The sequence below is a fragment of the Lepidochelys olivacea genome, assembly GCF_965140295.1.
Source record: "Lepidochelys olivacea isolate rLepOli2 genome assembly, chromosome: 2".
Taxonomy (NCBI): domain Eukaryota; kingdom Metazoa; phylum Chordata; order Testudines; family Cheloniidae; genus Lepidochelys; species Lepidochelys olivacea.
Window position 1 is genome coordinate 24,833,439 of NC_140412.1, and position 14,772 is coordinate 24,848,210.

At 40.9% G+C, this 14,772-nt stretch overlaps 1 protein-coding gene across 4 annotated transcripts in view; it reads right to left on the bottom strand.

Moving 5' to 3' along the window:
* The window catches only part of COL14A1 (collagen type XIV alpha 1 chain), a 173,899-nt gene that overhangs the window by 73,997 nt on the left and 85,130 nt on the right, over window positions 1-14,772 (bottom strand). For all 4 annotated transcript variants that reach the window (XM_084621152.1, XM_084621150.1, XM_084621149.1 and 1 more), the window contains 8 exons: window positions 13,744-13,893; window positions 12,943-13,059; window positions 11,055-11,201; window positions 8,117-8,191; window positions 7,328-7,467; window positions 6,030-6,153; window positions 4,773-4,916; window positions 1,551-1,715 (listed from right to left, as the gene is read on the bottom strand). In XM_084621152.1, the coding sequence (XP_084477278.1) occupies window positions 1,551-1,715; window positions 4,773-4,916; window positions 6,030-6,153; window positions 7,328-7,467; window positions 8,117-8,191; window positions 11,055-11,201; window positions 12,943-13,059; window positions 13,744-13,893 (1,062 nt within the window). The remainder of the gene's footprint in view (window positions 1-1,550; window positions 1,716-4,772; window positions 4,917-6,029; window positions 6,154-7,327; window positions 7,468-8,116; window positions 8,192-11,054; window positions 11,202-12,942; window positions 13,060-13,743; window positions 13,894-14,772) is intronic.

The following is a 14,772-nucleotide window of genomic DNA, read 5'->3' on the forward strand; positions in this document are numbered from 1 at the left end:
CCAATCAATAATATTGCTGAGCTTGCAAAGTTCTGGTCTAATGATTAGGGCCCTACCAAATTCATGGTCTATTATGGTCAACTTCACGGCCACAGGATTTTAAAATTGGTAAATTTCACATTTTCAGATGTTTAAATCTGAAATTTCATGGTTGTAGTCATGGGGGCCCTGACCCAAAAGGGGAGGAGATGAGGGGGGGGGGTCACAAACCTGTTGTAGGGTGGTCATGGGATTGACATCCTCACTTCTGTGCTGCCTTCAGAGCTGGACTCTGAAGGAAGCAATCACAGAGCTTCCTGCAGCCACAGAAGGTTCCCAGAGGTGGAGGTGGGTCTGATCTCCCCCCACCTCCCTCCAGAGCAGCTGTGCAGGGAATGGACAAATCCCGTCCCGCCCCAGCCCAGCCGGAGCTAGGAGTCCCCATTGCTGGGGCGCTCCCAGCAGCACAGGGAAGATCAAACCCAAAAGTCACCTCCAGTTGCAGGAACCTTTGGGACTGCTGCCCTGTCCCAGAGCATCCTGCAGCAGAGGGAGGCACCCAGAGGTGGGTCTGGTCTCTCCCCCCAGAGCAGCTGTGCAGGGGATGGATACGTCCTGCCCTCCGCAGCTCAGCCTGAGCTAGGACCCCCACATTTCTGGGGCGCTCCTAGGAACAAGGGGACACCGGATTTCACGGGAAAGGTCTTATTTCACGGTCCATGATGCATTTTTCATGGCCATGAAATTGGTAGGGCCCTACTAATGATGCATAATGTTGAAGCTGCAACCATCAAGAAGTAGATTGTAAGGGTTTAAAAAAGGATGCATCGGAATACAAAGAAAGCAACATTCTTGTGTATTCACTTCTGGCAGATTGCAGCTCTATATTCATGTCAGCTACATACATGCCATTTTCCAGGCATATATATAATGGAACATAATGAGGGTGTGTGTGTATGAAACGTGGATCATGCCCTCTGACCACTAGGCCCTGACCCAGAAAGTCCCTCCTTTCCTCTAGTCATAGAGGGTCTAGAAGAATGACATCTCCATGACTTTGGAGAGGTGCCAGAATTATAGCAGGAAAGTCCTGCTCCACCCTTCCCCTTTGGGCTATAACTTTTCCAATTTGTGTGCTATATACATACTAGAATTTGGCCCTGAGGAATGCATTTTACAGATGTTGTTTAAATAAGGACTGTTTAGTCAACACTAATCACAGAATAGGTTAAGGGTCTGTAGAAAATAAAAGGTCATTTAAAAATTGTAGACCAAAATTCTGCTCTCATTTACCCTGCTGTAAATTCAGAGCAACTTCTTTGTGGTCAGTGGAATTACTCTGGGTTTACACCAGTATAACAGAGGTCCCTGAATAACTGCAACCAGAACCCGATTAGTCTTGTACCACAATAATATTGTAGCAATGATAGCCATAGAGATATTAGAAAACTCACTGTATGTTTCAATGGAATGGAAATAGAATTTTTGGAATAGAAAAGTGAATAAATAAACTCCTTATTTAGCAGGTATTGAATGTTGCATAGGCACAAATACAAATCAAAATGGCTAACTTGCTGATGCAGTTTCACAGACAAAAGTGATCAGCTCATCTTCAATCTTCTTGAAGGCATCAAAATCATCCACAAAGAAGACATGTCTTTCACTAGGCTTGCTGCCAATGTTAACTAATTCTGAATAATCTGCATCCGCCACACCAATAGCAAAAATGCTGAAACCTATAAAACAAAAGGAAATATTCTTGTAATGTGTTCATTCGAAGAGCAGAAATCAAATACAAACATACCATGTCCTTTGGCTCCTTTCATGACTAAATGTAAAAGTAGAAAAATTCAGTCCTACTTCTCGTTCAGCCAATAGCTAAGCGAAACCAGTTTGTTTACATTTACGGGAGATAATGTTGACCACTTCTTAATTACGTCACTGAAAGTGAGAACAGGTGTTTGCATGGCACTTTTGTAACTGGCATCGCAAGATATTTACGTGCCAGATGCGCTAAAGATTCATTTGCCTCTTCACTCTTCGGCCATCATTCCAGAGGACATGCTTCCATGCTGATGACGCTCATTAAAAAATAATGCATTCATTAAATTTGTGACTGAACTCATTAGGGGAGAATTGTATGTCTCCTGCTCTTTTTTACCCGCATTCTACGATATATTTCATGTTATAGCAGTCTCGGATGACGACCCAGCACATGTTGTTCGTTTTAAGAACACTTTCATTACAAATTTGACAAAATGCAGAGAAGATACCGATGTGAAATTTCTAAAAATAGCTACAGCACTCGACCCAAGATTTAAGAATCTGAAGTGCCTTCCAAAATCTGAGAGAGACAAGATGTGGAGCATGCTTTCAGAAGTCTTAAAAAGAGTAAAAAGAAAAGGAGTACTTGTGGCACCTTAGAGATTAACAAATTTATTTGAGCATAAGCTTTCGTGAGCTACAGCTCACTTCATCGGATGCATTCAATGAGTAACTCAGTAATTCAGTGAGTAAAATAGGAACACTCAGATGCAGAAACTACAGAACCCGAACCACCAAAAAAGAAAATTGACCTTCTGCTGGTGGCATCTGACTCAGATAATGAAAATGAGCATGCGTTGGTCTGCACTTCTTTGGACCGTTATCTAGCAAAACTCGTCATCAGCATGGACACATTCCTCTGAAATGGTGGTTGAAGCCTCAAGAGACATATGCATCTTTAGCTCATCTGACATGTGAATATCTTGCCACGCCAGCTACAACAGTGCCTGTTCTCATTTTCAAGTGCCATTGTAAACAGGAAGCAGGCAAATCTTCTGCAAATGTAAACAAACTTGTTTGAATGATTGACTGAACAAGAAGTAGGAGGACTGATTGGACTTGTATTCTCTAAAGTTTTACATTGTTTTATTTTTGAATGCAGGGATTTTTGTACATAATGCCATGGCCAGTAGAAGGACTTTCCTAACCGAGAATTTCAACCTCTGAAACTCGTTCCTTTCACAAATACACCAGACTTTTACTGTAATAATTCTTGTTATCTGTATTACAATAGGCCCAAACCAATATCAGGGCTCCTTTGTGCTAGACACAGTCCATACATATAGTTAGAGACAGTTCGTGCTCCAACCAGTTTACAATCTAAACAGACAACACAGACAGGGGGAACAAAGGCACAGAGAGATTAAGTGATTTGCCCAGGGTCACAAAGCAGAGCTAGCGACAGAGCTCGGGTCTCCTGACTCCCATTCCAGTGTCCTATCCAGCAGACCACACTGTGTCTCTAGTGCAGTGGCTCTCAATGTTTCCAGACTACTATATCCTTTCCAGGAGTCTGATTTGTCTTGTGTACCCCAAGTGTCACCTCACTTAAACAACTTGCTTAGAAAATCAGACATGGAAATTCAAAAATGTCACAGCACAATGTTACTGAAAACTTGCTGACTTTCTCATTTTTACCACACAATTATAAAAATCAATTGGAATATAAATATTGTACGTACATTTCAGTGCATAGTATATAGAGCAGTATGAACAAGTCATTGTCTGTATGAAATGTTAGTTTGTACTGACTTCGCTAGTCCATTATATGTAGCCTGTTGTAAAACTAGGCAAATATCTATGTGAGTTGATGTACTCCCTGGAAGACCTCTGCCTAAACCCTGGGGTACACATACCCTGGGTTCAGAACCACTGCTCTAGTGAGCTCCAATGCATAATACACGATGTATCTAGTTGATCAACTCTTCAAAATAGTTTGGTTCAATTTAACTGGAGAGCCTTTTTATTTTTGTTAGGGATTTGGGATTTTTGTTGCTGCGCTTCTAAATTTAAAAACTAGTTCTGTTATTATGTAATTCTTGTTTTATTAGCGAGATGCTGTGCTCAGCCGTGATTTCAGTGTAAATGCATGAAAAATAAACATAGCATGATTCATTTCTTATGAGTCAATATCTGACATTCAAATGATGCAAGTGGACAACTCAATGGAGAGACCATATTGTTTTGGGCTACAAGACCCAGTGATTAGTCAGAGCCCTGTACATGCCAAATTAAAAAAAAAAAAAAAAGTGTGTGCATACTACTTATTGAACCAACAGCCATTATAGACACTTATTTCTGTTATCCAGCCCGTCTGGAACCCAAGCTTCCTCTTCGTTCTTTTGGAGGCAGGGACCATGTGTAAATGTTCTGTGCTGTTCCAAGCACACTTTGGGGCTTGGTACAAATACTAAACAACAATAGTTATAACGTTCATAATCTAATTATCGTGCTCAAAAACCATGGTGATGGGCACCAATATAAAACCCTGAGATAGGTAGTATAAAAACTTTAAGATAGTTATTGGAAGATGAGCGGCAGATTAGAAGCAGCACAAGAGTCCATCAAAGGTGCTTCATAAGAGCTCTTGTCTGGAAGGACAAAATAGTTCGGATGCTTCTAAAAGTGAGTTTATCTATTGTGGATGACAATATGGACTTGTAGGCCCTCTCCTGAAAGTACTTAAGCATGTGAGTAGTCTGCATGATTTTAAAAACATGCACAAAAATTGAGCCAATAATACTAATAACTACAAATAAATTATATAAAATGCTAGTCATTCCCTAGTGGAATTCAGAGTTTCCCAGTGTGTGCTGTCTGCTTTACGTCTGACTTGGATTAGATTTGTAAACCCTTCTGGGGCAGGAATTATCCATATCTTGTGTCTGGGCTTAAACAGTGATTATGAAGATGAAGATGGAGGAGCAGGAAAAACTGAAAATGCAAACATTTCTTAATATATGTGTTACCATCTAGTTGCATCTCTCTGGAGACTTTGTTCACATCATCCTGTGATCGTCCATCAGTAATGACCACCAAAACTTTAGGGATACCCCTCCTTATGCCTGAATCAGTGGTAAACAAGGCCTCCTGTGCATGCTTAATTGCTTTGCCTGAAACAGAAGAAATTCACTATGAAACGAATCTGGTTCATCCTAGATTTTCTGTTAATGCTTTATATACTGATAAAAGAACAAAGCCCCATATAAATTATTAGGTCAAGATTTTCGAAAGCATTTACCTAACGCCAAGCTTCTAAAGCCATGTTTAGACACCTAAATAGATAGCCCGATATTGAAAAGTGCTGAGCACCCAGCAGCAAACTCTGACTTCAGTGAGAGCTGGCGTGTGCTTGGCACTTTTGAAAATCAGGCCACTTATATAGATGAATAAATATGGATTTAGGAACCTAATTTTGACCTTGTATTTTCAAACTCTCATCTCTTGACCTTTGGCTTCTTAGGTTTAAAAAGATATGGCCAAATCCTCTATACTAAATGGACTTGGTTGGGATGTGGCGGGTCCTATGGTAGTCAACACACACCAAGTCCTCCCCTACAAGGATGCAAGTAGTTCAAAAATGCCAGTGCAGAATTTTCTGGGGAAAATGGAAATGTGTAATTGTGGTCACAGTGCAGTGCAAGTAGTTGCATTAAATTTCTGTGAAGTCTGAGACGATAAACTCTATGGCCCCAAATAATCCTGCCAGTATTCAAGCTGAATTTCCTCCTCCTCAGAAAGCTATCCTCAGGGGCTAAACACAATTCTAGCTAGTACCACACCCATTCCTCCCCTGATCTGCTGAAACACACTGCAAACCCCTGAACAACTTCCCTCTCCAGGATGGAGTCTCTCACTTTTCCACCTGCCAGCATGAATCCACATTACTTCCCATTCCACCTTCCCCAGCCTCCACAGCCATTTGTCTTCGACAGACCCTTTTCCCTTCACTGGTCCCCAGCCCTATAGTTGGGTTAAGACCCAGAAGTGCAGAGGTGCATCATGTGAGTAGTGCAACCAGGAGATCACCCGGGCTCTCTGGTCATGATGATGTGGGACATTCCAGAGTCTCGCCTTTCATCCCCACTGCCGACTATCTTCATCCCCACTCTTCTTGCACTGATGTCACATGGCCTTATCCTGACAAACCACTTTGCAAATGGAGAGGTAACTCTGTCCAGAAAATGGTCATAAGAAACTGTTTCACAGCCTGCAACTGCTCTCACCTGTTTTGGTGTTTCCTCCTTTGTACGCTATGTGCTGAATGGCTTCAAGAAGAGTCTCTTTCGTTTTGTACACATTCAGTTTAAATTCTGTTCTGGGATCATCACTGAACTGAGCTATGGCAACCTGTATACAGAAAACATGCTAGTTAGTAAACACTGTTCTATGTTTAACAAGGGCACATGAACCAGATCATTTAAAATAAGAGTTGTTTGGACTTTTGCTCCCTCCTTGACTTGAAGTCTTTTTTAATTTTTTTTTTTTTAATTTCACTACATAAAGTTCAAATTTGTTCTCTGCAGCTTTGGTTGCTGCCTATCACTTTCTGGTTTCATTGGGTAGAAACAGGATGAGGAAGTTTTCCCACCTTGGCAAAAGCATTCCCTGTTCAGTCCTAGGGCAAAATCCTATACACAGTTGCTCATATATGTATAGTTATTCCCGCTCAGAAATAGTTTTACGTGAGTAACTGTGAGATTGGGACCGAAACTTAGGAAGTATTAGAAATAACATGAGAACCTATTTTTGAGTTATTTTCTCTCCCAAATGTGTTGCTACGTGAGCCCTGCCCTGCCTTAAATTAAGCATGTGTTTCTGTGGGATTGAGGACTATGTTTGTAAAAATAATTTGTTCTGATGTGAATCAGAAATTAAGAGAAAGCAAGGACTAAGTGTTTCTCTATGTTTGGAAAGTGTCTAACACCTTTTGGGTGCTTTTGTAACCTTAATATTAAACAACAACAAAATTAAAATGGCGTGATTTAAAACAGTGATATGCACAGCTGTATTTTTAAAAGGTTATAAAAAACTCTTACAGAGCACATTCAGTGTTTATCATCTTTTCCTGCGCAAGTACTTTAAAAATATGAATATAGTAATTATTTTAAATATTGTGCTTTATTTTATATCACATTTGTGCTTAGTCTAGAGCAGATGAATTTATAAAAACAAGAAAATTGAAAAATAAGCTTACAATTTTTAATGTCAGTGAAAACACTATTGTTTCTAGAGGACTAGGGTTGAAATAAACACCAGGTGGAGGAGCAGCACAAGGCCTAAATACTACTTAAATCCCATTGTGAGGGCTTAAGAGAGACTTGAATCATTCTTACACATTGTGCTGTCTCTCTGGTGAATCTCACCCTATGAAATATATAAAATAAGATACTGCAAAAGAACTGCTGCCAGAACTCAGTTTATAGAAAGAAGTGTGAAACAATGTCAACCACACTTTGATTGGTTTGATTTTAGACACTAGATACACTTGTTCGGTTATGCTCTCTCTCTTTGTGTTTGTTACCTGAGTTCCATCAGGACCAATTCTGTCCAAAGCTCCAACAGTGCTATACAGGAATCCAATTATTTTATTGAAATTGTCATCTCCAATACTCCATGACCCATCCACTAGGAACACCAGGTCAGCTTTGGCAGCTTTGCAAACTGTTGAACAACAAATATTTTGGAAGTTACTTTTTGGTCACTGGTAACTTCTTTGTTAATACTCACTAAGGTCTCAGTCCGGCAATAGGATCTGCTGGCATGGACACCCGAGTGCATGCAGAATCAACAGGGATCTGCACGGGATGAAGCATCTACACTAGCAGATGTGATTACATATCAGAGGTTAAAGTCTTAAAGGTTATTAAATATTTTGCTAAACATTTTAATTTTAAAATAATGTAGCACACACATTTACATAACCCGAGAAGCTGGCAGAACATACTGAGCCACTGTACTAGGTAGCAGGGCGAGAAATCCTCCACTGCCAGGCTTACAAATAATTACAAATAATTGTAATGCAAAAGCCTATCTGTTTCCTTCTGTTGCAACATATTTAAAACGTGTTAATTATTTACCAATTGTATGCTTTGCATAAATTCACCAAAAAGGTCCCCCAAACAATAAAACACAATCTGGGGACAGTTCCTCAATGCATGTAAATCAGCCCAGACCCATTAGCTTCCATGGAGCAACATCAATTTATACGAACTGGGAATCTGGCCCTAGAAATCTATAATAGTGATCAAAACCAGAAAATGATCTACATAAGTTAAGACTATTTTAACCCATAAACACAGCACATGTTTACCTTCTTTTGCAGGAGGGATTGTAGGTGGTGGAGCTATTGTTGAAGGAGAAGTCGGTGGTTGAGTTGGAAATGGTACTAGAAATTAAAAGGAGAGAATACCAAGAAGAAATCTTATCTGAAGACACCTTCACACATTTTTAGTTATTTGAGGTAAGGCATTTTCTCCTTTTGTTTTGTTTGCATACCTATCTAGTTATACAACCCAAAGGCTAGTTTTGTGTGTGTGTACATACGCTTGCGATGTCTACCGCTATTGGCTGGATCTACTACTGCAACTACCAACTAAGGCCTAAATTGTGGCTTTGCCACAAGCCCCATGTATGATACATTTCAGAGTAGCAGCCGTGTTAGTCTGTATCCGCAAAAAGAAAAAGGAGTACTTGTGGCACCTTAGAGACTAACAAATTTATTTGAGCATAAGCTTTCGTGAGCTACAGCTCACTTCATCGGATGCATAAATTTGCTAGTCTCTAAGGTGCCACAAGTACTCCTTTTCTTTTTATGTATGATACAGCGTATTGTGCTGTCCCAGAAGTGCTCGGGAAGCAGACTGTGACACAGACACTTTCCCCTGCTCTGGGGGGACATATCTTGTGCAGGCCCTAGACTTGCAGTGTCCATACTCTGCTGTGCCAGGTATAATTCTCCTATCCCTTTCTGACCACTCCCTTGCCCACCTGCCCAGGAGGGGAAGTAACAACTCCTCAAAGGCTGGCTTCCCCAGCATACTGCTATACTTACCACAGGCAGCCAGCACAGGGAAATAAGGAGGGGCCTTCCAATTCCTTACAGCCCAGTGCAGGCATGCAGAAAAGACAATAGTCTGGCCCTGAAGGAACTCTCCCTTAGCTCCACTGGTAGAGGTTGGTATTTTTTTAATCTGGAGACCAGATTTGTAGCTCTCTGTGTAATATTGAGTCATTATGCCTCTCGCTGCCTGCAGCGCATGATTTGTTACAAGGTTACTATGCACAGGTAATCTTGAAAAATTGGCTTCCTTGTCTTCTACTTCACACTAAGAGGAGTCTCTGAATGGCACTTTCCCAGAAATGAGGCTGAACAAATTATCAGCTACTCAACAGCTCTGCTGTGGTTCTGACAGTGATTGAATAAAGCTTTGTTAGCAAATTTCAATATAGTTTTATGCGGAGTTCACAGAGGTAACATGTACATGCTTGATTTCCACATTTATGACCGAGGAAAAGTTCCAAACCTTGTCAGACAACATTCTTTCCAGTATTCTCAACATGATTAAGGTAGGGAGCCACATGCGATGTAGTTAAAGGTTGTTGTGTATTTGATATTCACCACAATGTACACATCGTATTTATGGTTACAGGTGATGAGGACAGTTGCATAAAACTATCCTTCAGAAAGGATTCCCAGAAAGACTGGCACATAAAGGGATTTGTGCCCACAGTTACATCTAGTGGGCCCAATCTCCCACTGAAATCAATGGGAGGTTTTTCATTGACTTTAAGAGGAAAAGGTTAGGGCCAAGTCTATGAATCACCTAAGGGGTAAATTATGCCTGGCATGAATGCAAGGTGGAGGCTAGGAGGAGCTCCCATCTGTAAGAGGGTCAGGCACAATTGCAGTCTCTGCACTCGGAAGAATGCAGGGGCTGCTCCCTCCTAATGTCCATGAGACACAAACACACGAAATGGGACCTTGGGCAGTTCAGTTCTTTATTTGACATGCTTAACCTTCCGTGTGGTAACCTGGCTTTGGAGAAAGGGTTTAATTTTACAGTCTATTCAGAGTAGTGCAGGGGGAGCATGGGAACCAGCTGAATTCCTCCTGATTCTCCCAAACACCCAGATTCCAGGACACCAGGCCCACAGCAAACCTTTCCCAATCCTCCCAAAGGCATCAGGATCTCAGACTGTTCATTATCCTCAGTGAGTTTCTAATGGGAAATGGGCCTGGACAATGTAGGAGGTGGAGGGATGGAATCTGGGAAGGGTTTTGCTGCGTAGAAGCCAGGAGGAAGACTCTGGGTGTGGTAGGGTGACCAGATGTCCCAATTTTATAGGGACAGTCCCTATTTTCGGGTCTTTTCCTTATATAGGCTCCTAATATCACCCACCCCCTATCCTGATTTTTCACATTTGCCCTAAAGTGTGGTGTGGATTAAACTGAAAGGGGAGGTGATAAAAGTGTCTGCTGGGGGAGTGAGGCAGATGAAAGAAGGGAAAGGGGAGGGCATACCACTTAGGTGAGTGGTTAAACTAAATATACTGAAAGACTGGGTTGGAGGTGAGATAGGGAAAAGAGAGAGGGGAGGCTGGAAAAAAGTGTTCCATTTCCTTCCCTTCATCCTTTTTTTTGTCTCACTACATTGTAAGCTCATCGGAGCTGGGACCTATCTTCTTATATGTTTGTGAGGCATCTAGCTCACTTTATGCCCCTGGAGAAATAATAATGGATACAATTTTCAAAAGTGCTCTGGTGATTTATGAGCCCAAGTCCCACTGACTTTCATCCACTGAGGTGCTTTTGAAAATTATTCCCAATGACAGCATCAAAGATCTGAATCTTTCACTGGTTCTCTGTATTTTGTGCCCTTTGGTTTTCTCTGCTGTCCATGTTTTGAAATCCTCTTTGGAGAGTCATTGATTTTACAGCCAGAAGGGACCTTTTGTGAACTGGGCTAAAACATCCTCCCCCTGTTTTGTAAGAGGGCTGCGTTTGCCATCCCATTCCTGTGTGTGGTTATTAGCTCCCGGGAGAAATGCATAGCTATGTTTGAGAATGCTCTGGAGGAAGCAACCCTTTGAGCACTATCAGAGGAAGAACAATTAAAAAACCCCAATGAAAGAGAAAAAAAAACTGTTAGTACCCATGTGGTTACTGTACATTGGTTCTAGCCTCTTGCCCCAATGGGGACAACCAAAGGTTAGCCTGAGGTGGCTGACCTTTAAGAGACTTCACTTACATGTAGTTTCCATGATGCTTACACCAGGGCCTTCTATCTCCTGAAGCTGGGCATAGACACTGATTTTATACTCAGTGCCAGGCATGAGCTCAAAGAAGCAATGTCTAGATGTCCCTCCACCAAGGGTTACTTCTTTCTTCTTCCCATCTGGAATTATAAAAGGAACATTTAGAACAGAATTTTACCTACCATTTTCCTGAAAAAATTTGTCATATAATGGCCTGAAACTGGAAGGGAATATGACAGTAAATGAAGTGGCTATAAGAACTCTCTATTTATTAACCATTTTGAGCCACACGCTGCCTCCAATCTGGATTAAATTCATCTGTGTGCAGAGAGGCCCACCAAAAAGCCTGGGCACCATTTAATGCTCACCACTCCCAATAATTCTGACATAGGATTCAAGTGGTGCCTCTGCAAATTCACCCCCTGTGCATTAAAGCCCTGATCCAAATGCCATTGAAGTTAATGGGAATACTTTCAAGAGAAGTAAACATCTGTAAAAGTAAGGAGCGTTGCAGGGAAATGAAAGACTATACTACACATTCTATATAGTATTTACTAAATGTGCCAATAGGTCCCATTTGTTGCCAAGTAAAAACCATTTTATGCATATCAAGTTGAGTAGCAATACTATGAAGATAATTGACAACTGGTTGAGTGAGATGCAGAACAAGCTGGACAATGAAAGTTCTTCATGACAGATGTTAATAAGGAGCTATTTGAATGGCTCTTTTGTTCGTTCTCAAATTAAGGCTCTCAGGCTAGGTTAAACACATGTCTGGCAGTCCTACATAATAATGAATAGGCACAGAGGAAGCAGAATTTAGGCTAACTCCCAGGTAAGAAGGAAATCTGCATTCCCTCTTGCCAACTAAGATCGTTGCTTTAAAATAGCTTCTCTGTATTTCAGGCCTTCAGATAAACCTTATCTGAACCCATCAATTGTAAAATACAAGGGTCATTATTTTACAATCAGATTAGCATCTACTGTTCATGCCGTCTTTGGTTAACTTGATTAGGTTTTACTAACTGCACTTCTCAAGTTATTCAAGTTTTTCAAGGGAGTCATTCTATGCAAGGTAATTGTTTTTCACCATAACAAGACAGCGAGTGTCTACCGGGGATGAGCAAATGAGCTTGCATACAGTTATAGCCCCCGTGAACCTCATCTGGATAAGGTAAAGCCCACTGAGCATTCACCATAGCTCCCTTCCCTCAATGGGCCTGGACATCTCCATTTATCAGATCTAAATGGACAGGAGGTTCACTCTCCCTTCTGGATCTTTATGAAGTAACCAACAGTACTGCTTTCCATCCTCCATTCTTTTGGGAGCCAGCCTGTACGTTCATTCCCACACAATCCAATGGGCTGGAAGCAGCAGATAAGGAACATAGAGGAGTGTTTCTTGATCTTTTTGCTGCAGGGTGGGAGGCTGAACAAACCCAAGCAGGCGACTTAGCTGGGAGCTGGAGACCAGTGGGTTTGACGAGATGAGATGGAGAAGGATGGGCGGCTGCACCCTGAAGATGCTGTGGGAGGGGGGAAAGGAGCAGGAGGCTGTTGGATCTCCCGCTAGATACAAGGCAGTATCAGGTAAGGGGGTGACCTGGAGCCTGTGTAGTCACAGATAACTAGTCAAGCTTTTATGTTAAGGGAACTCTAACTCCAAATCTTTTGTGGTTCATTCATTTCCAGTTTCTGTGTAGTTCTGCTCTCCTCCACTTATTTTAAACACTGTCATTCAATTACTTTTACAATTTTACTAATTTTAGGAGTGGAAATTTTGTTTGCAAATTTCATTTAGATACAGTCCTGTGGTTCTCTACAAGCAGCATTCCTACAAACTATTAAGCCGAGTGGATATGTAACAATGTGCTAACTTACCAACAAGAGATTCTATAACTATCCTGTATGCAGTAGCATGTCTGTGAAGCTGCCACTGGGCACAAATACTAGTCATGCGCACTTGATATGCATCCAGATTTGTCACCCCCAAGTACACTGCAATTGAATATAAAAACAAATAGTACTGCTACAGTAAAAATGCCAGAACACAAGAAAATGCTGCAATATAATTATCCAAAAATCAGAAGAAAAAGGAAAAAAGTGAGTGACCACTTTTATTAATTAATTTTAAAGAAATAATTGTAATGCAAAAGCCTGCACAAAAAATAATCCCCAAAATAATATCTAATAAAGGACAGGAAGCAGAAAGAAGGCATCTACATCCTGAGTCCACAGATCTGGAATTTGAGAAGGACCAATAAACAGTGTTAATAATTCACTTAAAAGCAAAAATGTTATTGATATAACAATACTGTTGTCAAAGCTGAATTTAAGGTTAAGGTTTCCATGATGTAAAGCCTAACTCAAATGATTTCGAAGGATTGCCTGATCAGAAAAAGGAAAACAGACTTTCATTAAGCAAATGTATAGTTACTAGAGTTGAATGATAATAAATAATATCTGCTTTATGACCTGTCTTGTGTTAATTCCAGCAGGAAACATGTTAAAGCTCTATTCTGTCTGATGAAAAAAGGCTTTTCCTTTCAGCAAACAACTAGCTCAAAATACTTAGAAGAGGAAAAGAATTCGTGTGAGAATTCATTCAGGGAGTTGTGTGAAGCTAAAGTTACAATGGGAAAATGGTCCGTAGAGATCTGAACAGCATGAAATCATTCTTACATGTTTTGGCTGTGCCTGCTAGGGCATCACTGAAGCCTGTTGAGTATGAAGCAAATACTTTAATGCTATACTCAGTTCCACTGAATAGATTAAGAATGAGAATGGTGTTAATATCATCCCCCACGAAGGTCTCCAGTGCTGGTCCAGGGACTGAAAAAGAATAGAATACTTTGTAATTAAAGGAATTATCAGGCAGTAAAAAATATCATAATCTGTAGTCAAAAATAGGTTTATTCCTAAACACATTGCTTTATTATTACTTGCTTAGCCCCAGTGGTGCACTCAGTACTGTACACAGAACTGAAGACACTTCATAACCAGAGCAACTCACAGTCTAAGACAGACATGTGGAAACCAGCACACACTGAGGAATCCAGCAGTGACATTCATCTAAGGCTCGACACTGGCACTTGCTAAGCCCCTTCTGTGCTGCTCCAGGGGAACAAAGGGGACTCAGCACTGCCCTAAATAGGCAGCTGAAGATTCCCTTGGCTTGGAGGCATAACAGGATCTGGGGATCCCCACCCACAAAACAAGTCCCTACAGGGCTATTGCAAACCTGCATCATTTAAAGCAGCTCTGAGTCTGGGATCAGGAACTGTGTAGAACTGGGACCAGGACAAAGAGCTGCAAACACTGCCATGTCTATCTTAACTGTAATCACTGCTTACGGCTTAGGATATAGCTTAGAATTCAGCCCTTGGTGTGTTTTTCTTTTTAATTTTTATTTCCTCCCCATTATAACAGTAAACTCAGTTCTTATGGTCATCATGAAAGAAATGTTTTTCAGAGGGATTTGAATGAGTGGGTGTGGCTTGGCTAACTGTGAATGAAGTCTACAGTTAGGTATTCTACATAGCTAGAGTTCGGTATCCAAAAATTAATGCATCTAAAATTACAGGGCACTTGGAAAAATTGGGTCTAAATCTCTCTGAACTACTTTGAAAATGTATTTCTATAGGCTCTCAGGTTTTTAGTTGCAATCAGTTATAGTTTTTTGTTTTAAGTGGGACTTTTAGCAATAGATGT